Source organism: Clarias gariepinus, chromosome 11 (genome assembly GCF_024256425.1).
Source record: "Clarias gariepinus isolate MV-2021 ecotype Netherlands chromosome 11, CGAR_prim_01v2, whole genome shotgun sequence".
Taxonomy (NCBI): Eukaryota; Metazoa; Chordata; class Actinopteri; order Siluriformes; family Clariidae; genus Clarias; species Clarias gariepinus.
In genome coordinates this window covers 21,861,310-21,888,309 of record NC_071110.1, presented here as the reverse complement: position 1 = coordinate 21,888,309, position 27,000 = coordinate 21,861,310, and the positions used below count along the sequence as shown (strand labels likewise).

The 27,000-nt window shown below is 39.3% G+C and overlaps 1 protein-coding gene across 2 annotated transcripts; it reads right to left on the bottom strand.

Annotated features, from left to right (window-relative positions):
* med13b (mediator complex subunit 13b) lies at positions 1-25,688 on the bottom strand. 2 transcript variants are annotated; one of them, XM_053507121.1, is made up of 30 exons: positions 24,513-25,688; positions 22,947-23,181; positions 19,703-19,871; positions 17,954-18,099; positions 13,723-13,920; positions 13,427-13,618; positions 13,143-13,299; positions 12,922-13,029; positions 12,186-12,839; positions 10,435-10,642; positions 8,467-8,497; positions 8,211-8,332; positions 7,879-7,972; positions 7,575-7,783; positions 7,283-7,482; positions 6,107-7,002; positions 5,779-5,946; positions 5,470-5,693; positions 5,182-5,374; positions 4,719-5,082; positions 4,416-4,632; positions 4,122-4,313; positions 3,376-3,599; positions 3,148-3,290; positions 2,898-3,056; positions 2,393-2,551; positions 2,144-2,304; positions 1,576-1,740; positions 1,234-1,334; positions 1-815 (listed from the first exon to the last, which is right to left on the bottom strand). In XM_053507121.1, the coding sequence occupies exons 1-30, from the start codon at positions 24,576-24,578 to the stop codon at positions 683-685; spliced, it is 6,288 nt and encodes a 2,095-aa protein (XP_053363096.1). In that variant the 5' UTR covers positions 24,579-25,688; the 3' UTR covers positions 1-682. The 2 variants fall into 2 exon arrangements, with proteins under 2 accessions (XP_053363096.1, XP_053363097.1); XM_053507122.1 differs by having other exon boundaries at positions 7,879-7,969.
* Between the last annotated feature and the right edge of the window lie 1,312 nt (positions 25,689-27,000).

The window sequence follows — 27,000 nt, the reverse complement described above, 5'->3', positions numbered from 1 at the left end:
TTTCAGGTTGACGCACTTTATTCCTAAAATTGGCTGCACCATTCATAGCGGCACAAGATTGTATGTACACATTTTATATAGATATTTACACACACAATTCTCTAAATCTGATATAAAATATATAATTTGACAATGTATCTCTTGTTCTCTTATTTGAACACATTAAATCGCTGTACAGGTATTCTGCAACTACAGCCTATCCTGCAGTTTCCAACCACACAAGGCTAAGAACAGCTTCAGCATACTTCATTTGTACATCATGGCAATAAAAATTGTCTGTCCACTCTCAGAAAATACTTCTCTAAAAGCAACCTACTGCAAATACACTTGTCAGTTCTTGCCTTGCAATTAAGACAATTACATACATGTTAGAGCATTTTTAATTTTATAGGAAGGCAATGTGTACCTTCAGATATTATATATATAAAAGATTAAGAAATTACACATTTAAAAACGTACAATAAATAAGATATATGCAGGCATTTCATTTGCAAAAAACCTTACCCAGACCAAAATATCAGGTCGTTAAAAAGAACATTTCAGTAGACTAGTCCCTTTAGCTCCAGTTGTTTTTGAGATGGACTCTTGGCAATGCTAATGTTTCCCTGCACGTCCCACGTGTCCAGACTGTGTCCTATGTGCTATGATCTGCAGTAGCAGTGCAGCACAGAAACTCTTGAGTTTACAGCACGTTCATGATGAAGTTGTACATCTGGTTAAGCACAACAAAGTGCACAGGGAGACAAGAGCGGCGGTCCTGCGTGGCAGGGTCACAGGTCAGCCAGGAGAGGGCATTATACTGCTCCAGCACAAACCTATACATTCAAAAGAAAAAAAAAACTTCAATTAAACATTAACTTCAGATCCCTAATATGAAGCATATCAATGATGCACAAAGATTCATTATAAAATTACAAATTAATCTATCAATATCCTTATCCTCTTAGCAGAGGGGAGCATGAGACCAGAAACCTTCTCTGGATACTTTAATCACAACTTGCACCAAAAAACCCATAATGATGGTTAAGAAAGTCATTTTCTGATATTGACAAAAACAATTCCTAAATTTCCACATTGACATTTTATTCTGACAAAGACAACATGTTATAATAGAAAACTAGTATTATCAGAGATACTTCCAATTTAATTTCATGTACGAAATAAACAAGCAAGATTAAGACAGATAATTAAGTGCCATTTAAGTGATTTGATGACATTAATAATATAATTTACCTGAGCACATCTGAGGTGTGGTTGGAATCAAGAGGGTGGGAGTGTTTACTGTGCAGCAGCTCGTCGGACTGCACCGAGGACACGTGCAGGTGCAAGGATGCCTGAAAGGGGAAAATCACAAGTCTCACACACCTATCTACCAGTGTCCCTTAACATATTAGCAAACAAGAAAGACGGTAGCACCTTGAAAGCCTCACCATAAAGCGGCGTCTAAGGGTTACCACATTTGATATTGAATAATGTAAAGCCTCTTTTCCGTTTGTAAACATCTTTATGCTAACACTTCATTATTATACTACTCTTAAATCATACACTAGAGGAGACAGATTTATAATATCAAACCTTTAAAAACAGTGGGCATTGGTTCTTGGCCTGAGGGCAGGAGGACCAAAACCAGTCAGGCAACGGCCCTGCTTTGGCTGTAGATACAAAATAACCCAGTGCCATTGGCTGCTGCAGGATGTTGGGAGTTTCATCGTGAGACTCCATGCGGTCCGTGCTCTGGCCCTGCGAGAGAGACACAAATCCATGAGCAAAAAAGGTGTTTACAGCGCATTCATTTTGTTTTTGTTGCAAAGGTTATAGTGAGTACACTTCTGGACCCGGTTTCTTTAATCGGTTATCAAAACACGCCGGAGTATTAGATACCTCCTCATAATAAATTTATTTACACACAACTTACTTAAAATTGGTGATGCCCTAATACTCAATAAAAATGGAAATTTAGGCATGCATCATTGTCAGTACTGCTTCAAATCAAATTTTTTTTCCTTAATTTGGTGAAGAAAGATGACTTGTTTTGTTAGAAGTGTATTAATTTTTAATTACTGATGAAATAACAGCTTTTGATTGTGTACAAACTTAGAGCTTAAGTTAACAACACTGTTCATAACAAAGTTAAGAATTTAACCTTGCTGCCGTCTCCTCCGTGGGGGTAGTGTGAGCCAGGTGAGTGCACTGGGGAGGTGGTGGGAGAATTGGGTAATATATTAATGAGATCAGGGTCCACGTCATTCTCTGAAACAAGCAGGTCCAGGATTCCATCCATACCGCCCATGGCATCTGATGCATCTGGGAAGAGATGGAGAAATTAATTAAATAATAGAACAACAACAATGGCAGTTGAGGCTTGAGGCCTATTAGGGCGTACGAGACTGACCATGAATTGGATTGAAGGGTGTGTCGATGACCTGGACCACAGCAGAAGTGGGGAACACCAATATGTGGGTGCAAGACGTGTCCTGAGGGGTGTTCAGCTGTGATGTCTGCATGTTCAGAGCAGTGCTGCGGCCAAACACGGAACCAGTAGATACAGAGTCTACAAACGAGATAACGGAGAGTCGGTGAAATGTCATGAATAATTAATATTTAGATAATTTTTAGAAGTAGTAAAGTAAATTTTTTTTTAAAGCAAAGTTTCACTTTGCTTTCATGTAGGCCCTTAGGTTGTAGATTCCTGGAAATAGCATTAATGGTAATATATAATTAATTAGCTGATTATAAAAGACAAACAACTAAGAAGAATAAAAGTTTTGTAGGATTTTCTTACATAAACATTAGAAATTGTTGTTGTCCCTGACCTGGATTTGCAAAGAGATATTTATGCTTGTCTTAATCGGTCCGACTGTGAAAGCTTACAAGATATAAAGCACTTATTTCCCCACCTGGCATAATGACAAATGTTGCCTGTGGCTCTAGGGCAACTAAGCAGGCACTAAGGATGCTGGGACTGTCTGCTGATGAGATGCCACACATCCTGCATAGCTCCTTCAAGCGACGGCTCAGAGATTGCAGGTTACGCCGACTTAGCAAGATGCTCCAATCTGTTAGAAAATAAGCACCCCACAAATTAAAAAATGAACAATAATGGCATTTGGAACAGAAATAAGATATGCAATATTAAATGTCGCCCACCTTGCAACTCCCCATGACCCATTCTACCAAGGCGACCGATCACAACTCGCCAAGGCAGCGAGGTCACCTGCACCAGGCTCACACACCACTCCCAGAGCTTCTGAAGGCCAAGTCGACGAGCTGAACCTTTTTTCCTCCGAGCTCTGTGGGAGAAGGAAAAGTTCTCTCAAATAAAATGATCTATAAGAAAATCCCAATCTAGAAAAATTCTGTTGCTCAACAACTGACCTGTTGGGCACATCTATGCTGATGATGCAAGTCTCCAGCAGCTCTCCGTACTGGTCGGTGCAGCTGGCCAGCAGCCAGCGTTGATCATGAGACAAACAGTAGGCTACAAAGAGGACGTTGTGTTTTTGTGCAGCTTCACCAAAGGTCTCACCCAGCTCCGTCTGCTTGTCCTTCACTGGGGCCAGTACAAATGGGGGGGTGTAGAGACGCACAAACTCTGCCCTCTGGATGACAGCAAAAAGGATTAAACAACACAATAGTTTGTTTTATGCTTGCTCCAATTCAGTTGCAGTTTTACTAATTAAGATCATTTCGCACCTATCACTAAAGCAGTTAGGACCTGAATGGATTTAACACATTTGAAATGGACACACAACTTTTTTTATTAGATATTGTAAATTGAAAGCTTATCTAAAACATTGCTGCTAATAATCCTATATATAAAAAAAAACGTTATCTAAGATTAGCTATATAGTTATTATAAAGACAATTAATCTCTAAATAAATGTTAAACAAATTGACAGAACAGTAAAGAATAAAATAGACAGAGTTACATGTAGCTGAGAAAGTGACAGTGAGAGAGACTAACTAATTATGTTTAATACATAATTGATGAAGTTAGACATCTTGAGTCTGATACAAATGTGATTAATAATGCACACCTAATAACAGCAACTACAGGAGACGAATATAAAGACCCTGTTAGGACCAAGACAAATGTAATCAATATTAAAACAACATTGTACCTTAGAGCTCTGTAATGCAGTGTCTATGGCAAGTCCAGGGCCAAAACCTGTTAGTGTTTTGACATTAGTGGAGTTTGGTAGAGGCCTCCTGCATTGTGTGTACACAGAAAAAGCCAGGGACTTCAAATGCTGGGAATACATATGCCTCTCTTCACTTCGTACCGGCTGCAGCAGATACTGGCAGGGAACCACCTGCGTAACAAAGCAGCATGCCATTAAATGGTAGGTGGTTACAAAATAAAAAACATAGAAACTTAAAAACAAACCAAACAAAGACAAACAAATTGACCTTACCTGCACAGACACGGCATTCCTTATATGTGGAGGCAAAAACTGCAGCATTTCCATATAGCAGTAGAGAAGTCCCAGACTCCACACACTAGAGTTGCAGCCTCTGTTTGTCTCCTCATAGCTAAAAGGGTCCACTATGTAAACCACTATGGCAGGGGGATAGCTGACAGCATGGGAGTCTCCATCTGTTGGTACACCCACTTTGTCCCTCTCCATAGTGCTAGGAAAAAAATGCTCACATAAATTGGAGGGCTATAGATAGATGTACTCTAAGCAGCAAAGTTTATAAGTTTAAAAATAGTCTACCTCTCGGGGGGCTCAGGATGGGCCTGTGGCTGGCTTGTGGCTGATGTGTTGTCGCCTATGGTGCCCGTGCTCTGGGTTCCAGCATGCTGAATTCCTTGAGCTCCAAAGGGAGGAAGAGAACTGGCCTTATTAGATCCTAAGCCTCCCAAACCCTGAGAGTTAGAGGAGGTGGTAGAGGTGGGTGCTGGGGTGCTACTGTTACTGCTGGCTGTGGAGGTGCTGGTGGCAGTGGAGGTGTTCTGTGGGCCTGTGGAGGTGCTGCTGGAGTTGGCAGGTTGTGAAGATATTGAGGAGGATAAGGTGGATGAAGGATTCCGCTGAGAGAGCAAGGAGCTGTCTAAAGACTGGGCTGCCAGGTATGGGGCTGAAGGGAAAAAAGCAATAGATACAATATTAATTTTGATCCTCATTCACCTACTATATGAAACTATACAAAGTGAGGAAAAAAATAAAGAAATTGTACCCAAGTCATGCCGGCACACTTGTGCGTAGAGCTTAAGTTTTGTTACGAAGTCACTGTTGATGCTGTTGCACATTTTGAAGAACCAGTCACTAAGTGGTTGCTCTGCCTGAGGCCTTAAGCCAGCAGTACTCACTGTTACTATCCCATCAGCATGGGCCTTGCAGATGGGCTTGTGCTGACCAAGCCGACATGCCTGCATGATAAGAAACATATAATGATGTTTTAAAAACAGGTCCACAAATGTTAACTGCAACTGATTGTTATCCAAGCATGTTACACTGCATTTACCTCATAGACGGCAGTCAAGTCCCTAAAGAAAGTTTTAGCACCAGACAGCAGAGTCTCGTTGTCAGGACACACCACCACATAGGCAACATCTCTCTGAGAACCGAAGGGGTCCAGCAACAGCTTCTCCCAGTAGGGCAAGACAAAAGGTGACAGAACCACAAAGTCATACTCATAACCAACTAGGAAAGTCGGAATGGGTAATGGCTCAGGAGATTCGTCAGTACCTGAATGGAAAGATAGAGAAATGAGTCAATTAAGCTTACAGATTTCGGTCACAAAAGCACAAGTGGTGATATCCACTAAGCATACCATAGGATCCCCTGCCAGCCATTTTGTGGAACTGCTGCCAAGTAAGTGGACCCTGGACGCCCCAGGAGCGAACGGATCGCTTCTTTTGGATGGCGTCCTGCAGCACAGGCTGCAGAGACAGTAACATCCTTAGCACATCCTGAGAGAACAGTAGGCTTACATCCATAGCTGAAAGAGAAAGGAAAGAAAATAGTTTAGACCACTTCATAATAAACCAAATTTTTAGTATTTGGAATAAGCTACTACTGTCCAAGACATTTTGTTGTTCTTTTTTTAAGTTAAAGTCCTATACGGTTTTATCTGCAAACTGTTTTATTATTTGCCTTACCGTTGCGATTGGCCCAGGGGTGCAAACACGAGTTCTTTACAAGCGTTTCATCTACTTTCCCTCCAGACATGTTGTCCATAAATTGACGGCCATGCTCTAGAGCCAGGTAGCAGTCGCTACAGTAGTCCCTCTCCTCCAGACGCCGAGGCGGCCGTGGTACTAAGCCAACCCTGGGTTCTGGCATGCACAGAGCAGGAAAAGGATTGGAGCACTGCTCCTGCAGCAGAAGGAGCAGCTCGTCTTGGAGGTGCACAGAGGAAGCACGACGTTGTGCTTCCAGGTGCTTTTCTGCTTCTCGGCCAGCATCTGTGCCCCTGCCCACAACATCTAGCTCATCCTCAAGAAAGAGGCCAGCACCGTTTGCATAGCGGCGATTGACGACGGCACTAAAGCCACAGGAGCAGGTTTCTGTACTGGAATATTGTGAATCCAGGCCTGCATCACTAATGTAAACACCTGCGTCAGCACCCTTGATGTTCATGTTGCAAACACACACACAGCAACTGTCAAAATTACAGTCTTTAAACAAGTTCATGGTTGAGTCGGAAAGGATGAGAGTGACATAGAGGCTGTGGGCCTCAGGCACCGAAGGCGCTGTAGCCGGTTCCACCGAGCTGAGAGGCCTGAGGGTGGAGGGGGTGGAGGCAGGAGAATACAGGTCAGAGTTGTCGTATTTCATCGAACCCTGGGCACTAGCAGGACCACGTGGGGTGCGGGGGGTACGTGGTGTCCTTGGTGTGGGTGCTGAAAAGCGAGGGGTGGCAGGTGATGGCAGGATACCTGCACCGCTGTTGCTAGGAGGGGCACTGTTGGACTGGAAGGGGGTGTGGGTCTGTGGGGTGTACGTTTGTGTGTAGTCCTGCAGCTCCATGGCACTGCCCACACTAGGGATGTTACTGTGAAAACAGACACAAGCCAACAATTCACATCCACATGTTTATTGACAAGTTAAAAAAAAAAAAAAAAAACCTGTTGGCAAGGCTGCTGGGTGGTTGCATTTTTTTAATTACTACCCCAATTTATTCTAGGTCATTTCCTCCCACTAGCGCAACAGAAGAGCTAACTTGAGGCTTCTCTAAGACAAGGAAGATGCAACCACTTACCACTTTTAAATCCAACAACAACTTTGACGAGGCATAAATGAACTGTTCTCACGTTTTCTGAACAATACTTTACCTGTCCTTGCCGAGGAAAGACATGGCAGGCACTGGCTGCAGCATTTCCAGCTTGCCTACAGTCCAGCTGGGCCGGTACACACACTCTTCCGGCAGCTTGAGGGAGATTAGGCATTGACTAGGAAGTGTCTTTAGAGGAGCATACAGAGAGTTGCCCACAAAAACCTGACTAGGCTCTGGCTTAAACACAAAAGAGAAATCCTGAAGAAGAAAAAAAAAAAAAAAAATCAGAATGATTTGTTATAATAGTTATCAATAAACAATGTTTTCACTTTGCTACCAGTTGTCCTCACCTTGATTTCCGAAGGCTTGGGGCTACAGAGGCTTTCCTCAACCTCCACCTTAAAAGGACCACTGAGCAACGGCCCATCTACCAGAGTGAAACCTGGACCAGTTTCCACAGAACCACACTCCTTGCTACCCACGTTCATTGGGGAGTATCCCATGATGTGTTGCTCAAGAGACGGAGGCGTGGGAAACATCTGGTGTAAATCTGCAGCACCTAAACAGACAACACCCCCCCCGCCAAAATTAAATTCATATAAACATTTTTTTTAAAAGCAGACCATGAATACAACAATCATCTAATAGACCTACTTAAACATGACAGAGTGTCTGCCGCTGCTGGTTTGGGCTCTTTGCCACCAAATTTCTCCTCAGCTCCACTACCAGTTTTCCTGGCTCCAGGCTGCTGGAAATAACAAAAGCAAAGAAAACAACTGCTCAACTGTGTGACACTGCCATGACACCATGTAGGGTTTGTAACATAGTGGTGCATAATAGAACTTACACTATTGCAGATACTTATAAGAAGAGTCGATTATCAAAGCAAGGGCAATCCGAATGTTTAATAAAAGAACAGATTTAACAAGCCAAAGTGGGTGAAGCAAGCTTTGGTTCACAAGAGACATGTGAGGGGACCTACTTACCGTAAGCTCATCTTCATCAGAGTTGAAGAGATTATCCAGATCGTTTATTGACACAGCCAGGTCGGTCTCATGTATTAGGCTGGTGGATGGAAGAGGTTTACTGCAGGCTGAGCCGTGAGCGTCTGTGGTGACGAACAAAAGCAATCAAATATAGCCAAAGCTTACAAATATTGGAAGATTCAAAATAAATAAAATCATAATTTTAATTAAAAAAACGTTAAAATTTCTAATTACAAAAAAAGAAAAGCATACGCACCATCAGTCGAAGATGTACTACCATCATCCCTCTAAAAGAGTAAAATTAAAATCAATCAACAATATAGTCACTGTAAACAATTTGTTCGGGTGTTTTTGAAATCTTGGGTTACAGCCTGATTAAAGCTGTGCATTGGAATAAACGCATTAGGTATGACACTGTCAGGCAGTGTCAATCAATTGTTCCATTTTCCAATTGTTCCAAAATTTTGCTTTCTTTAATTTTATGATGTAAGGGAAGTTGGAACAGGACATATTGCATTTTGTCCCATGTGTTTGTTCCTTTTACTCACAGGAAAAGCATTGGGCAAAAATGCAAAATGGACAAAGATGTAAAATTGGAAAACCTTCATCTGTCACCTCCACCTGTGATCTACTCATTACTTCATTTCTATAACTGGATATTTCCTGTCTCATTTGCCAATTACAGTACATTGTTGAACAGCTTTGATTTGTGCAATTAATGTTCATGTCCAAAAAAACATACCTGTTATAGTTTGTTTTTTCATACATCACTTGATGTTAATATAGTCAGTAATCACTTTATAATGATCAAATGTTAAGTTGGCATAAATCAACAACACATGTGGCCCTGTTGCATCTGTTTTACAATGTATTTAAATACATTTAAATGCACTCAAACATCACACTGCCACTTGTCACCTTCCTCAGTGCATCATGCCATATTGGTCTCACTGCTAACACATTGCCATGCAATATTTTTAGCACAGAGTAAATGATTCAGTGCTGCAATCTTTCCTCCATGCCTGCCCAAATGAAGACACTTATTACCACATCTCAGACTGAGGTTTGTCTGGTTAGTGGTTGAGCTTTGAAAAGTAAAAAGCCAGTGGGGGTCATATTTAAGTTTAGTTTAACTATAAAGTGCGACTGCTCTCCCTCTCTCCCCACAAAGAAAAACTACTGTATCGTTCAACTGTGTGGCAGTGTGGTGGGAGACAAATAACTAGTTAACTTTACAAGACAGTTACCATCTTACAAAGAAGTTGTACATTAAATTAAATGGAAAAGTTAAATATAACCCTGTGTAGTAACTACTCTTGCACTGCCTTATGTAATGTTTTAGTGGCCTGTTTTGTAAACACCTGTGGATCATGAGGGATGTTGGGCTAGCTGTGAGTTAACAAGTGACAAATCAGGTGTGAAGCTTAGGTAAGATCGCTCTCCATTGTGTAAAAAAAAAAAAAAAAAAAGCTTATAGACATTGTTTGATTCTTGTAACTTGGATAAGAATTGTAATATCCCCCAGACCCGCGGGTATATGAATTTAAAAATATCTTCTTCTTTGTCTTTCGGCTGTTCCCTTTCAGGGGTCGCCACAGCGAATCATCTGCCTCAATCTAACCCTATCCTCTGTATCCTCTTCTCTCACACCAACTAACTTTATGCCCTCTCTCACTGCATCCATAAATCACCTCTTTGGTCTTCCTCTAGACCTCCTGCCTGGCAGTTCCAACCTCAGCATCCTTCTACCGATATATTCACAATCTCTCCTCTGAACATGTCCAAACCACCTCAATCTGGCCTCTCTGACTTTATCTCCAAAACATCTAACATGGGTTGTTCATTTGATGAACTCATTCTTGATCCTATGCTATCCTTTGAATTTGAAAATATCAACCTTTATTTAATCTGTAGCAAGATTAAAAGGCTTAAGATTAATTAATTAACATACACCAAATAATATAAACATTCAGTTTTGACTACAAATCTGAGATTAATGATCTGAGACAAATTCTAAATATAATTTAAAGACAAACATGTTGTAATGGCACCATGTAAGGAAACCATGTAAAGTCAAATAAAGAATTAAAAGAAAGTCCCTGAATGCCAGGACAGATCAGTTTTTTTTTTTTTTATCATGACTAGGCTGTATGTGTAAACAAAGATATTTGATGTGTGGTACTGAATAAAAAGTATCTAGTATCTACAGAGTTGTGTGACTGACTTTGTTTCTCTTCGCAGGTTCTGCTCCCGGCCTCTTCTCTTTATCCGTAAAAGAGAATTCCTCGTCTCCCTCCACAAAAGCATAGGGATCTGCATCCAGCTCCTGTTCTCCATCACACACAGATACTAACAGATACTGGTTCTTCTTTTGAATGTACATCTTCACCCTATCTTCAGCCACCTTCAGAGTTGCAGAGGAAGCCATCATCCTGTAAACCAAAGCAAGCATGTCAGGAAAATTAGGCTGTAAATGTAATTTTTCTAGAACCCGTCAAATCCATATAAGGTTGACAATAGGGCTGGGCGATAAAACGATAACGATATGTATCGCGATAGACACGTGATCAATATCAATAAAAAGTGTTTAATAAAGCGTTCGATAATTTTTATTCTTTGTCGGAAGAAAACAGAGGTCGCGAAGCTAGTTTGGTTGCTGTCATGCGCACTCCCTCCGCGACCGGCACTAGGACCCTGACGTAGTACGGTGGTCGCGATTCAGGAAGTATAAAAGTAGACAAGATGGCGCTTCACATCGTTTTTGGTCCAATTCCCGATTGAGTGCGTGTTGCTAGAACGCTATGTTAGCGTCTCCGCTTTATTTTGTCGTTTCTCGTGGCAGCGCAACAGCCCGTTAATTCATGCCCATGCAGTAATGGGAAAGACAAACGAGTCGATGCATGTCCATTTTTTTTATTTCTGCGTTGTCAGGCGATATAACAAACTTCCGGGTAAATTCCGTACTTAAATCAAACCAAAAACTACTATAAGAAAACAGGTTCAGGCTCTATATTCCAGCTCATCACACATTTCCGCGTTCACGCACATTGGACTGCATTACCCACAAAGCATTGCCTACACGGACTACACTCCCATAAACAACTGCCGTAAAATCAACCTCTCTCCCTCAACAGCGGGTATAGTTGTGTAAACTCTTGCTCTTGGCGTGAGAGAGTTCTTACAATGACTCGCATGGTTATCCTGTCTGTTCGCGCTATTTCCGCGTTTGGATTTACCGTCTATGCTACAAGGGCTAACTGCTAGTCTTCTGGTCCACTTTCCGGTTGCCCCGTGACCGTTGCACTAACAAAGGCACTTGCTTTCTGGTAACCTAGCAACGTAGGGAGTGATAAACTAACGTCAATCTTGTAACAGTATCACGTTTGGATGCCCCATGTTGTTGTCTCATGCTGGTTTGCTGGATTCCTCTTCAAAAGCAGAAAATGCACTTATTTTATTACACTTTATTAAGCATTTCTTACATTTTCTTTCATTTTGCACCGTAAATGTTAAGAGATAATTGTTAAGTGTTCATTGTGACTTTATGTTTACATTTTAATTATTTGAGTTTTCCATGGTTATTGACATTTCTGTCTTAATAACTAAGGGGACTATGATCAGAGGAGGGTTAAGTTGAAAATAGAAACGTTTAAATGTAATATATTTTTCTCCTGGTTCTTATTTTAAATGGGTCATAAAAATATCAATATCGACCGATATGAAACATTGATATCGTGATTTCAGCCATATCGCCCAGCCCTAGTTGACAGCTACTTATAATAACATTAAAGACAATGTGTGTGTGTTATAATGTATTAATATGTAATAGCACACATATTTTGTCATAATTTGTCAATAATATGACTTAAAACTTGGCCACTTGTTAGCAATGCAAAGTAATGCCTTTAACAAGGAATGCCAGAACATCATGGAGAGAAACATCAAAACTTCAGTTGTAAATAAGTTAGTGCTTACTCTGTAACAGAAACAGCACTATCCAGGTTGTCCTGCTTCAGTTTGTCCACAGGAAGCTGAGGAGGCTGTAGGTCCATGTTTCTTTTGCCAGGAAGTTTAAAGTACCTCCAGGGGTTGTGGCTTGTGTCCTCATTGGGGCTAATGGCCGAGCCAACATACACTGTGGGTTCCATAGATTCTGGGTAAGCTGGAGTATAGTCGGAGGCTACAGGTTCAAAGGAAGCACGATCGGGGCTTTTTGAAGGCAAAAGGCAGGTATCGGAAGAGGGAGGGTAGAACTGTTGAAGAGGGGTGGAAGAGCGTTTCAGCTCTGCTGGTGTCTCTTCCTCTCGCTCACAGAGATGTGGGCTGAGCGGTGGAGGCTGAGGCGAGCCAACCATGTCCCTGGATGTCGTGTGCAGGGTTTGCGTTTTGCTCGAATCAACATCCCCGTGGTGAAGTGCACGATAATGGCTGCCTCTCTCATCTGGCTCTAGGGTCAAATCCTCACCCACAGAGCTACGGTGATGGAATGGTGTTTGAGGCCTCTTCTGCTGTTTCTCTGGTTTCTCTGGTTTTTCTGCCACTTTATATTTGGAGGGGAGTTGAGAGGTTTGGCCAGAAGGGAGGGGAAGTCCAGGAGTGTTACTTGTACGTTGCTTCTGGTTTTTGTGCCTGTGGGGGAGGAAGGGGGGTGAAAAGAAAATCATGAAATATGCACTTTTCTTCCCTTACAAACACTTACAACAATATTTACCTTGGGCAATTGCACTGCATCCTTTGATAGCGTTCAACAAAATCCCAAACACCAGCTTTGTCAGCCTCTTCTTCACACAAACCGCTGGCTATAGCTGCGAACTTCCTCCTGTACAATTTAAACAACATACATGATAAAGCATATACCTGAATTCCTGAAAATCAGTATTAATAAGAACACATAAATGAATTAATAAATAAATAAACAGTCTAAAGCCATACTTCTGAGCACGGTTGACATTGCATTCCTGCCACACTGCCTCCAGCAAATGACTGGCCAGCTTACGAGGAACTTTACCCCCATGATGACTCGTACTATCCATGCTGAAGCCATCAGCTGCTGACGAAATTTTTGTCCATCTTGGAGCAGGCTGACAAACTACAGAATAAGAATAAAAAAAGCAAAATAAAATTACTCTACAAATAAAAAAAAATGTCTAAAACCAAAGAAAGCCATTCTTAAACATTACAGCGAAATAAGGACGTTCTCTAAGGCTTTTACACACCTTTTTGAGCTTCCTCTGGTGAAGTTGGAGGAGTGAGTGTAATTGAGGAGAGGGCAGATTCTCTCTGTATGGTGTGACTATGATGTCCTCCAGGGGTAATCATAGTGCCAGAGGAGCTTGCTGCAGCTGGGGTCGGAATATCTGACTGTGCTACAAGCACCAAGCATGCTGGGTACACCATCCTCACTCCAGCTAAAAATAGAAAACACGAAGGAAAATCAACAAACAATTTCAAGTACACTTAAAATAAAAGCGATGTCCTGAGTCCTAGATTATCACTAATATTTGTGCCGTACCAACAAGAACCTCCACAGCAGCCAGAGAGTCATCTTCCCAGTCCAAATCATCTAACTTGTCTTCTGGGGTCTCCTTTGTGTTGGGGCCAATTGGGTAGAATTGCTTCCATTCTTCTATTAACTTCTGTGTCGGCGGATCAGAAAGCTTAAAGGACTGGCCAGTGAGTGTACCGTTCAGACCATATGGACTAAGAATCACTAGAAATAAAATGAAAACATTGTCAAATTAGATTTACATCTTCATGGTGGTAACTTCTTGACATTAACACTTGCCTGAAGTAAGCTAGCTCCAAATTTGGGCAACTAAAATGCCTCATGCAGTTGTCAAACTAGGCAAGTAAACAATAAAAACCCTCATGCATGCTCCCTCCCCTCGCTCCTAAACAGCCTTTGACAATGGCTAAATGACAAGTTACATGGAACCAGCTAGTCATTTAACAAGTATAATGATCAGACATGTGAAAAACCACAGAAACAGCAAGCAGACAATCACCGAGGGAACTGGTAATAACATAATGGGTCCACTTTGTCAGACTTAAAAAAAGATAAAAAAAAATAAAAAAATTTGTTCACACAAATGTGTGTAAACAATGTTATAGTCATATCCAAAGTATGACAAAATTCAGTTTAACTGAAAATGCTAAATATGCTGCATTTCATTATTGGCAACGTCTGTAAATGCTACAGATTTATTTCAACATTTATTTCTGATGAATTCACATGAAAAAAAAAGGAATGGCACACACTCAGTTCTTATACCACAGGTTATCCTGAACTACAAAATATAATGGGTATTCAGTATTTTTATACATGATGTGTCTCTCATATATATATATATATATATATATATATATATATATATATATATATAAATTGTGTGCACCATTCCTCACATAATTAGAAAGATGGTGCAGGAAGGGAAAGAACCCTGCAGATCAGTTCTTGTCAGGTTTCAAAATTAATTGTTAAGCTTGAATTTCATTACAACAGTCAGTCTAGAAGCAATGCAAAGGGGAAAAAAACATTCCTGATAGCATCTCAAAATGCAGCGCTTAACAAAAGTGTGATTGTAGCTATAATTGGCACATGACCCAAAAATCTAAAGAAGCTTAAATCTGCTACATGGGGGCATGGACCGAGATGCTTTTACATGTGGTTAGTTTTTTTCTTTCTCTTTCTTGCTACATGACACTTCTACAATATCAGTGATCCTGACCCCTTCTGCTTTCCAGACTTGACTAATCCACCCTGATGCCCAACTTCTAGTTAGAGTTCGCATAAAATGGAAAACACCAACTGTTGCTAAGCATGGCCCCATATGGTCTGCTTAAAGATGTGTGAGCCTACTGAGGATGGTTCCACTTAGAAACCATAAAAATGGCTTTGAAATGCATTTAATACAAACAGTTTTGCTTTGACAGTTTGGTCTAAAATTGCCATGAACAGCTTTGCACCCATGTCTCAGTGAAGAGTTGGTAACCTCAACAAAGTGGACTTCTTGATGACTTCTAAAATTCATTTCCTTGTTATACTGCTGCATCTTTTGCCCAAATAGCACTTAAGATGGAAAAAAATACTAATAATAAATTATATTACGCATCATGACTCTTTCATGATTTCATAAAAAAAAAATTATTTTATTGATACATGTTTGCATTTAAGGCAGCAAAATTGTTACCATTGCTCTATAATCCTACAGGTAGCGATGGCCAGATGACGCCTCATTTAGGTGTCGAGGTTTTACAGCAAATAGTAAAAAAAAAAATAATAATAATATTTTCATAAAGCTTCACGCAAGGGCTCATTGTACTGCCATCTAGTGGACAAATTGTATGTAGCAACTAGATCGTAACATCACAGGCAGCACAAATATGTACATGAAGCTGCACTGTTCAAGGAAATGTTTATGCACAATTAACATCTCTGAATCTTTGAAAATGAACTGAAGAGTGCATGAGCCGACACGCCTCAAAGCAAGGCTTCATTTGGACACGTCCTCTTCTGCTCCATAATGTTGAAGTACACACAAAAGTAGGTGATATTTTACTAAGGCATATGTTGGCCGATGTTTTTGCAAAAAAACGTCGGTGTATTGGTAACCTTAATACATTTTGATATATTTTACAGTTTCATAAATGTTCATTTAAAATAGCATTTGGCAGCAGTAAGGTGGAAAATTAATACTGAGAGATTGAGCCTTGTTTTGATTGGATACGATGCGAGGTGCATTTGGCTAAGCCTATAAGTATAAAATGCTTGTATAACTGCCTAGAATGCCCCAGGGAGACCAATGATAAATGTGTGACTACAAAGGACAAACCTTGTGAGGGAGTTAATGTACAATTAGTTACTGAACTGCAGAACAAACACCCCTATCACCAAGGCAGAGCTCATTTATATGAAAAACATACCCAAATATTCTGATACATTGTCTCCCTGCAAGATATCTGATAAAATGATTTAAACATGCTCACACAGCTGAAGCATAAACTCCACAGGTGAGTTGAATGAGCAAAAAAAGATAAAGGGAACAGTGATGTGGTGCAGTTGTAAGAGTATATTTGGAGATGCCTTCATCAGTGCTAGCAAGCCTATACCGAGTTAATTACGAGCAGCAGGGAAGGCAAGAGAGTCCCAGAAGAATCAGCAGGATGCTATAACTCTGTCATTACCATGCCCTTGAGCTCAGGGAGAAAGAAAGGAAAAAAAAAAAAAAAAAAAAAACATGCTTGCCAACATACTGTCAGCAGCAGGCCTTTAACGAGACAACAAAAAGAACCAAGAAGCATCATCACCTACATTTAGTATACACAGCAATAAATTGCCTGTGCACACTTTGTGAACACCTTACTGCCGCCTGAGAAATCAACTGCATATGAATTCTCTGTATGCTTTAACATTACAATTTACCACCTTCTGAACTGAAAGGCCCAATCCATTAGGTAAGAATGGAATAACTCAACCCGACTGAACATCAATAAATACAAACTTTCGTATCCATCATATTTTGTTCTCTAGCAACCTGACATCGATGGTCACAGACCAAAATCTAGCAAAAGCGTCTCAAACGAATGGAAGCTGTTATAGTAATGACAAATTATATTATTTCCCGCGCTTTTGGAATGTTCAATAATCGTATGTCTACATAATGTATCTGCACACACCGCTAATGCCTAGTGCTTGTTGATTAAGACCAGACATTTTAGTATTTAGAAGGTTTCATAGTAAAACTGTATTTCTTTTGTTTATGCGTTTAGTGGAGAATATAGTTTATCAAAGATACTGCAACTAGGTAAATATTTACTATAGCAGTAATATTAAATGTTAGCACAGAAAAAAAATAAATAAATAACGGTTTGACACGTTTGCATTAGAGGACATGGAGAATGACAAAAGGAGACAATTAAAGTCACCGAATTTACCCAACCCATATTTTCTGATATCTACTTCTAGTGTCCGATTAGTTGGAATTGTGATATTGAGGATGTGTAAAAGTGGAATGTCATAAATAAGGACAAGAGATGAGAGAATGAGTTCTATGACTGAATTATTTGCTAATATCTGGCCTAATTGATGAATTAATAGTGTTTCGTGTTATACTATGTGAGTGTGACTGCATGATCGGAATGCAGGGAAATACATGCAAGTGAAATGCCGTCATTAGAAATGAGAATGCAGTTAAAGCCTAAATTGAGTTGAATTTATTCATTTAGTCCTAAAAATATGCTTAAAAAAAAAAAAAAAAAACATTACTGTGATCCAACAACAAACTGTTATGAAATCGGAGCTGTGATTAATCGTTGTATGAACTGAACACAGAAATAAGGTTCCCAACCAGAATAAATTTTTGATATGCAACTAGTGTTTTAATGCCCTACATGTGAGGCAATCAAGAAATAGTGGTTTAAAATTTAACAGTTTACTTCGCTATAGAACTTTACTAAGTCAATAAGCTACAAGGATGGACTTAGTTTAGAACAGTGAAGCCAGCAATATCTATATTTTACTTAAGTATATCGTTATAAAACAATGTGGTATAGATAGCTTATCTATTACTTCCTGTGATTCCCATGCACAGCCCAGACACTAAAATTTTTTTTAACAACGCTGTTAAGGGTCTGTCCAAAAAAATAAAATGAAAAACAAAAAAAAGCCCCCAGCTTAAGCTGACTTGCTGAGCAGAAATGTGGTGTTCGGCATTGCACTGCTGAGCTGAAATGCATAATCTCACCTTGCACTGGGCTGCTGCTGTGCTGGGCCTGAGTCAGGTGTTCCTCACTCAGCAGGTAGACAGGCTGATGCTGGTTGATCTCCACGCTGGTACACACATTGTTATCTCCATGCAAGAAGAAGGTGAAGGAACAGGACAGATGCTCACTTTTAGGAAACAGACAATAAAGAAAGATTAGAATTAGAACCGATGTCTTCAGAAAATTCCAAAATTTTTACAGCCACAGTGAGAATATAAGATGCTACAACTGGAGTCAATGCATGCAGACAACTTGTAGAATTAAACTCTGAAAGACTAAAATAAATTACAACCTTAACAAATTGGTCTTTATTATCAAACTCCTGATTATACAAATAAAACTCTTTATAGTTTCTTAGCATTTATAAGAGGTTCTCATAAATCCCCAGAGACTTGCCTGATTTTCACGGTTGCAACTAAAGTTAAACTGAGGAATTGGATCAGGTTAAATTGTACAACAAACTGATAATCCATCTTGCATTACAGACCTTTGTAACACCACAGAAGCCTGCGTTATGAAAATGTGCTATCCAAACCACAATTTTGTTTATGGTGATCTGGGAGACTTCCAAGAACACAAAGACCTTCTTGTTTTCTGTTGCTGTTTCGATAAATCACAGCTTTAATGTTATGAAAAGACAAAAAAACAACAAAAACAATGAATTTAAGTTGTGCCAGAAGACTCAAAACCTCAGCCCGTATTACTGTATTGCAATCACTTTGATCTTATTAGGCTAAATAGCCTGGGGCACAACAACTGGAGTTACATGATTCTTACCCCTCAGTCACAACCTATTTTATACACGAGAAGGATTCGTAACATTTAAAGTTGAATGCAAAAAAAAAAAAAAAAAAAAAACACGCACAGTTTAAAGATGAAAGGCTTATTTGTGCCACCTTGTTTACAGAGAAAAGACAAAAAGTCCATGAATCACATCTCACAGGTAATGAGAGCAGGGAGATTATGCTGAATAGGGAAAGTGTGCACATTCCCCATACGACTGCTGAGCACTCAGTGGAGTGTCATTAAGGCACACTACCAACCCACCATCAACTCCACACCAACAGATGGCACTTCTAAGCCTGCGCATAGCCCTGTGGTGTTTAACACAGCCTGACATCACTATGTCATCTGTTTGTCGTCTATCCGAGAAAACCAAACCACTTCAAATGATCAGCCTGAGGTACTAGTGGAGATCATTCTAAAAACATCCGACTTCTTACTCCAGGGTAAATAAATGCACCAATATTACAAACAAATGTGTGTAGCTTTTAAGCTTATGTGCTTAATTTTAAAAGATAAATAAATAATAACTTGTTAAACAAAACAGGTAAAATCAGTCAAATTTTCCAGTGCAGGCAGAGCCACTGTGATACCTCTCAATGATTTAGACCTAGCGCTGAACCATGCCTTTCCAGCTAATTTACCGGGATTTAACAGATTCCATGCACTTCACATACCAAAAACAGATGATTCTGCTAAAAAGTCCAGTGGAAACCCAAGACATAAACACACTAAGTGATCACAGCAGTGATACAGAAAAATATATGGCTTCCAGATGAGAAACTTCACCCTTTTGTGTTAGCAGCTTAACACAATTTGACTTCTGTGGTCGTAATGCTTAATACAGCAGCCTATGGCATGGCTGCTGTTACATCACTGTGTTTGTTGGTGTCGGAGGGGGGAGGAAGTAAAAAAACAAATAAAGTATCCATAATGAGATGCGTTACCTCTTGTTGATTGGCTTCTCATCTTTCTCATAGGGTTTAACAAACCACTTGCCAATGCGTACAAAGCAGCGGTTCATGAGGCAGCGCTCCAGCAGGTTATGGATGGCTTTGAAGAGCAGCGTGCGGCACTCGTACGTCAAACCGCTTTCCCACACGCCGTCTTCGTTACCTAACAGAAAAAAGTCCACAAGGTTAATGTCTGTTTCTCTAATCATTTGCAAACTGACTAGTACTGTTCCACTAACATTTTATCTGTATAGTTATATACAGATAACCCTTTTTTTTTTTTTTTTTTTTTTACTTATAAGTCTAAGTATATTGGATCTGGGAAAAAAATCTGTTTTTTTTTTATTTTTGTTTGTTTGTTTTCCACCAAATTTATAAAAAAATCTTGGTTACTGTTTAAAGGTTTAAGTCCTTATATTTTGGAATTGAAAAAAAAAGTAGGGAATTTTTTTTGCAAGTTTAAAAAAATAAAACAGCACATTTATGGCAAAGGGTCCAAAACAATTGCCCTTTCGGATAAAATATATACTTATACATTAAAAAAAACATCCATTGACCTATTTTCTATAGATGATGCTATTTTTGCAAAACTTGGTGAACTTCTCAGACTAAAAAGGGATCACGTCTTTCGAGATAAAATGCCACCACAACTAATTCAGTTTGCGTTTATTCAGTCCAAATTCCTATCCTGATTACAGAGTTACATCAAGTCAACACAGCTGCACCCAGCAATAACTATATTATAATTTTTTGTCTGGGGGCCATGTTATGTACAGCGATTCTGTTGTGAGGCAAAACATGCATCTCCACACTTAAAAATGCAAACGTCATCTTACTTGTACAAATAACCTGAAAAATTATGTAATACATAATTTCAAAAAAGTTCTTTTCCAGCTTTAGGAAAGGTGTATAAAAAAAATGTTTGGAAAACAGACATCCGGTACGGAAAGCCTGTTTGTATTTAGATGTACCTGCTAACAGTCATTTTATTCCTGGGGACACCGGTGCGACGCATTTAAATGTCGAAATCGCCATAATGTTTAAGACCTTACCTTGAGAAATTATAATTTATCTAATGTACCTTTTAGAACTGTAAAAAAAAAAAAGAAAAAAAAAAAGGTCAAAATAAGGTTTAAGACAATAAAATACTGCAGAATTTGATTATTCCAATAAAAGCCTAGCCTGGAACGTTATGCGAGTAGATGACTGGAGAACCTCATAATTATTTGGACTACTATTTTCTCCTATTATATCCAATTTCTACAGCATTAGGTAATTAAATATTGAGTGTTTCCCGGGATGGCAGTGCTGTGAAGCAAACTCACAGGAAAGGTATGGCCATATGTCACTTCAACACCTGCTAGTGTGAACACATGGTGAACATCTTTGCAATTCTCATCAAGACGAGGAGTGTGAAAAGTAGAATGCTACTTTAAAACCTCCAAAACATTCAATCACGTACACTTGTCACGATCCGAATGAACGAAAACACCAGGTGCGCCAATATTGTTGCCGTTCCAGAATCTATCCATCATATTCACCATATAGCCCCAAGGATCTTAGGTTTTGTAAATTTACTTGACAAACAGGAAGAAAAATTAACTAATTTGGAAACAAAAATCAACATTTTATTTCTAATAAAACAGTTTGCTGTAGTAGAGTTCAGAGATGCAAAGAACACTAAAAACATTAATACTTCATTTAATGTTGGTTTATTCTTCCTAATTTAAGCGCATTTGTGAGAACAGAGAGGGAAGGATTACGAGTAAGCATACCATGTAAGACATGCACCAAGAGGCTGACACGTGCAATGTCCAAATCCTGACGGCTCACTATAAGTATCTACAGTACACTGTGTCAACTAGCTTGTGTGTGATAAACTTATCCCACTTTTTTCAGGTTGATTATCTCAATACCGTGAAATTTAACAAGTGCTTTTTAGTGGTATTGGATTGATTTTACTGCATAAACATCTCTAAACTCTCCTTTACTCACTGCACACCATGTCTCATGGTTCTGCATAGCTGTAATGTGCTTAACATTAAACACTTTTTTTTTTTCATCCAGTTGTTTAACCTAACTGGCAACCAAGTTTTATAATGACCACCAAGCATCTGGAAAGTGCTACCAAGAACATGCTCTCACACACACACACACACAAAAAAGAGTGGGGGGTGCTCTGTTTGTCAGGCAGAAAGCATGCCCACACATAACTAAGCATTCCTGTATTGCTTTATTTGGCCAAGCTGGTGCTTGGGTACTGCAGGGCTGCAGCTGGCTATTACTTCATAAAATAATAATTCCTATTAATATCAATGCTTAAGTGACAAATTCTCTATTAACATATAATATCCAGGCTTATCTTTCTTTTTAAAGATTATTTGGAAAAATCCCAACCAACTATGTGGTCATATTTAATATATAGTAGCATGGCCATTAGTAATTTAAAACCCACAAGTAGTAGGGATCCACAGCACAATCTCTCACAGCACTTTATTCTTCTCTCAGTGTGCTCTGTAATGAAATGTGAAACTTGATTCTGTTTTTCCCCCCCTGCCCCCTAGTGGACATGTTCCATTTACGTGCAAGACAGACACCTATGCATCCGCCCAAGTACAACGCCCCCATGTGTTCACAAATAAGTGGACGCAGAATTACAAGTGTTTAAGAGCGTCTGTAGCAGTTACTAAGAGCTTCTCTCAGCATCTGTAGGTTCTTCATTTCTCATCGTGTCACTGTGCACTGGGCCCAGCTGCAATGAGAAACATGATCCTGCTAGCAAGCGAGTGCAAACACCCACAAGCTATTTCCACAAGCTAAGCTCGATGCAGAGCACTTCACAGATTGCAAATGCAGACATGTACATGTTGTTGCTGCTTTAACGTCGACTGTATGTACGTGCATATTACTGACCCTCTCCCGTGGAACACAATGCAAATCACGTGATTTTTCTCATGAGGTTCTCATTACGGCTAAATTTAAAGATGAAAAAATATTTAATTTTAAATATCTTTTAATATTTACATACATAATTGACAGTTTTTAAATCAAAACAATATTCGCCATCATTACACACACACAAAGAAAAAAAAAGAACTGAAGAAAATTCATAATGGCATAATTTTTTTTAAATTTCAACAGGAATATAATGGACAGTCAAATAGTGAGCTGTATGTTCTTTTCTTAATGCAAGATGTTGCAAGTTAAGTAGTGATATGAAGAAAGTTTGAGAACGTACTTGAAAGCTCGTGGTGGATGAGCTCGGCGAAGTTGGGATCATCTCCCCACCAAAAGAGCCAGAGCTCACGGCGTCCAGGGGTCTGGTGCCGCCGCCACACGCTCAACACGTCTGCCTTTAGGCACCGGCTGAAGCTGCACAGGATGGGGTCCTCCTCAGTCACGGGGAAGACGATGGGTGAAGATGTGGGGCCTTGCCATACAAAGCATTTCCATTTTATGCCTGTGAGGTCAGCCTGAGGTCAGAGACACAAAAGCATACAGTTAGTCAACATAGCAGATTTGCTGCAAGTATTAATATCATTATAACAAATCGTGAAAACCCTTCAAGAGTACTATGCAGAAACATGTTTAATGCACATGCGCCTGATCGCTACGAGTACGTGTTCCCAGTTTATGCTGCACTATTCACAAACATGCACGCTGTGCATGGGCAGTTGAACATGAATATTTGGGAATATAAAAATAGGCAGAAGATTGCACAGAGGAAAAAAAATAGCCCTATGATTAGAATGATTGCACTTTCCTGAAACCCATAGCATCATACCACTGCCTGCCAAGGCCTAAATCCAGTTATACAAGCACATCTGACTGGAAAAGTTTTCAATTATCTCCAGGAAATACTCAGCTCTCTGGGCAAGAGTGCATTTCTTTTCTATTTGGGAAGGGATGTAAATATCAACAGAGTAATCAGATCATATCGGTGTTATGTTGAGCAGTGCAGAGGTCACTACCTAACTTTGTAAGACGAGAGCAATACACGGAGAAGAAACTTGCTGTGATGCAAGTTTCAAATGCTGCTTAATCACAACGTAAACGTGAAAAAAGAAGAAAAAAGTATTAAACAGCTGATCAGGTTAGGAGAGCAAAGAATACACATGTAGGCCTTGGTCGTGTTATTTTTGATTGATGGCTAGTTATGCTAGCTCGCTTACGAGCGTTGATTTGAGGATTAACATCAAAATACTTTCTCTAACCCAATAGTAAGCTTTCATTACATGCATTTTTGGTGAATGTTTAACAATATTCGAAGTAAAATCAGATTTTATAGTGGCATTCATATCTTTAAAGCTGTGCATTTAGATTTTAACAGGAAAGATAACTAGCCAAGTTGGTATAAATCCCCATATAAACATATATTAGATAATCATCTGGTTTAATATTAATTTCTAACATGCATATATTATTCTTATTACTCTATCAGATCGTTATTTAGGAGCAATTACAACCTTCAACTTGTAACTCCAGATAGTTGTGACATTGTTTACTACCGAGATACTAGCAACAGCTAGATTAGCTGTGCTAACTTTACACGCAATATAAACGATTATCTTTAAAGTTCTAAATAAAAAAGCAAGAAACACGAGGATATAATGCGAATGCAACCTGTACACACATATCCGTGTTTTATTTTTAATCCAAATCACATTATTGACTTGTTCAGACAGCACCGAGTAGCTCAACAGGCCTGGGCCGCTACTTCGAGGAAGCTAGTCTTGAGTAGCTGGCCAGCTAGCTGGAATTGGCTTTAGCCGCAGTTTAGCTTTAGCTCGGTTAAATCTCTTACCAGACAAAATAGGTTGGAGTGGCAGTCCTCCAGGCTCGCCCCGTTGGGTACAAAACAAGAACTCATCTTCAGGGTGAAGCCAATCTCGCCATTATTTCACAGCAAAGGAAGATATTTTCTTTAGGAGTGTGTTCGAGTGGTTTGTGGGCTGGCTGAGAATAAAACTCCAGCAGAGCAGCTCCGCAAACAAATCAGCCGTCAAGACGCGTCTCGAGCAAGTTTAGCTGCTAGCGAGCTAACTATTCAAATCCTCCAGTCTCTTGTTGAACTCGCCAACATTCGCTTAGTTACTTAGCCGCGATGGAAAACAAATCTAAGCCGCGCTAAAAGAGTCCCCCGGCTCTGCGAAATACCGTTCCGTTTTCTATCTGTAAAAAAAAAAAAAAAAAAAATTCTATAAAAACAACGTAAATTAATTTGTTCGAGGTAATTCCCCCTCCCCCCTCACTTAGCATCAGAGTATCTGGACGGCTAGCCTAGCGTTAGCTAACAAGCTAGCTAACGTTAGCTAGCTAGTGGCTAACCGATTGGCAGCCCAGGCAGTCAAGTCCAGTAAAAAAGTGTTCCGTTACAAAAAAAAAAAATCCCTACTATTTTCACGGTCTTCACAAGAAGGTGTTTACATTAGAAAATGCCCATTAAATATCAATTAAAAGCCGGAACGCGAAATCATTTAAAACGCGAAACATTGTCCGCTTTCTCATCAATGTCTTGCTGTTTTTTTCTGTTTGAATAGCTACATGGGTCTGTATCCTTTAATGGCGGCCACAGGGACAAACTCTGTAGCTGCCTTTCGGCTCCGGCTGGGAGTCAACCGAGGAGAAACGAGTCGACTCCGGATTCTGTGGAGCTTCAGGGTGAAGATGGTTACGAAGATTAAAGAGTCGGTTCTTGCTGGGAATCGCGCTCCTCAAAAATACCGACACTTGTTTTGAATAGACAGACCGCAAATTAGAGTCTCTACACACTTGTAAAAAAAAAAAAAAGGTTCCACAATAGTTCTATGTGTGATCAACTGAGGAGATCCTTCTGTAAAAGAGCAGTCATTAATTTTAGTGTTTTATGCTGACAAAGGAGTTAAAATTAAACCCATAACATAATATAATATAAGTGTTTCAACCTTCTTCATGTGCTGTCACTTAAATTAAATGCCCAGACTATGGTCATCATGTGTACATGTGTGTTTTAATTTGCTTTTAAATTACTTGTTAAATGACCATTATTAATAAATAAATAAAATGGCTTGTATGTTGTTTGTTGTCCAAAATAAAAGCATGTTCTAACCAATCAATGTTGTGTCATAAACTTGCAGAGCATTGATCACAAAATGTAAACAACTTTTTTTCCTTTTTTAAATATTGCACAGCACGTCTGTATCAAGTATCAGATCCAAGCTTAAAAGTACAATAAAAAACAAACTGGTTTCAATATATGTAATGTGTAGACCCCAAATTAAAAAATGAAACATTAATTTTAAAACATTTTATGCTATTCACGAAAAGTTGTATGTTTGGGGACTGGAGTAATTCATTAGGGAAAGAATATGCAGAATCTGTAATCCTTGTTTAATTTGTAAATACATTCATTTAAAAGTCACAAGCTCTCCATCAGCTGTAGTCTTGAGACCTTTTAGTATTAAAACCCCAGGAGTGGGTTGTGATGTAGAATATGTTAGGGCAGGATAGCATACAATAATGATCTAATCTTAAACAATCAAAATGTCAAGTCAAGAGACTATTATGCTCAACATATTCTATAGGTCCAGAATATGCATTGAAAACTCATAAATATAAACGGAATTAAGCAAGAAATCAAGTAAATAATTGATATGACCAAATCCAGTACAAAATCTGTAGCTTCCAAATCAGTGTTGTTTAAAACTAAAAAGCTCAGAAAGTTTAAGTCAATAATGTTATAAAAAAGTTCAGCACCATGATCATTTTGAATAGCAGAGTGAATCATGCCTGCAACCAGCTATGATGATACCTAGGTTCAGACCCTTGTACATTCAGAAGGTTGCAGTTTTTTTGTTTTGTATTGTTTTTATATCCCACACAGTTGTCATATTGTTATGGGCACATAGCCTGCAAGTCTAGGGAAGAACTTACATTTAAAAACGATCCAATTAGTATTAATGTCTCGTTCTCAACTGACCTCAGAGCAGTTTTTGTTTGGCCCTAGGTTTGTCATTATGTTGGGCTCTCTTTAAATGTGAAAGATTTTTAATAAAGCTGTTTACAGTAGACAATGTGATTGATACAGTGCAATTGCAAATGCCTACATTAATACTAAAACATTTGAAATTAAATAATATAATATTAATATCAGACTGGGCTGCTGAAAATTCTTTCTATATTTATGCCAGGTGTCAGTAATAGAAGCAATATTTTTATTTTCCTATGGTCAAAGAAATTCAGATGTAAATTAAGACTAAGACTCTCCAAATTTAGAAGGAGAAAGCCAGAGGTAACAGTACGAAAGGAGATAA

Coding starts and splice junctions, on each gene's coding strand:
- med13b (XM_053507121.1), bottom strand. CDS start 24,578: ATGAGTTCTTGTTTTGTACCCAACGGGGCGAGCCTGGAGGACTGCCAC. Junction 8,333..8,466: donor TAGTACATCTTCGACTGATG/GTGCGTATGCTT, acceptor TCGTCACCACAG/ACGCTCACGGCTCAGCCTGC. Junction 3,600..4,121: donor CTGCATTACAGAGCTCTAAG/GTACAATGTTGT, acceptor GCTGTCATCCAG/AGGGCAGAGTTTGTGCGTCT.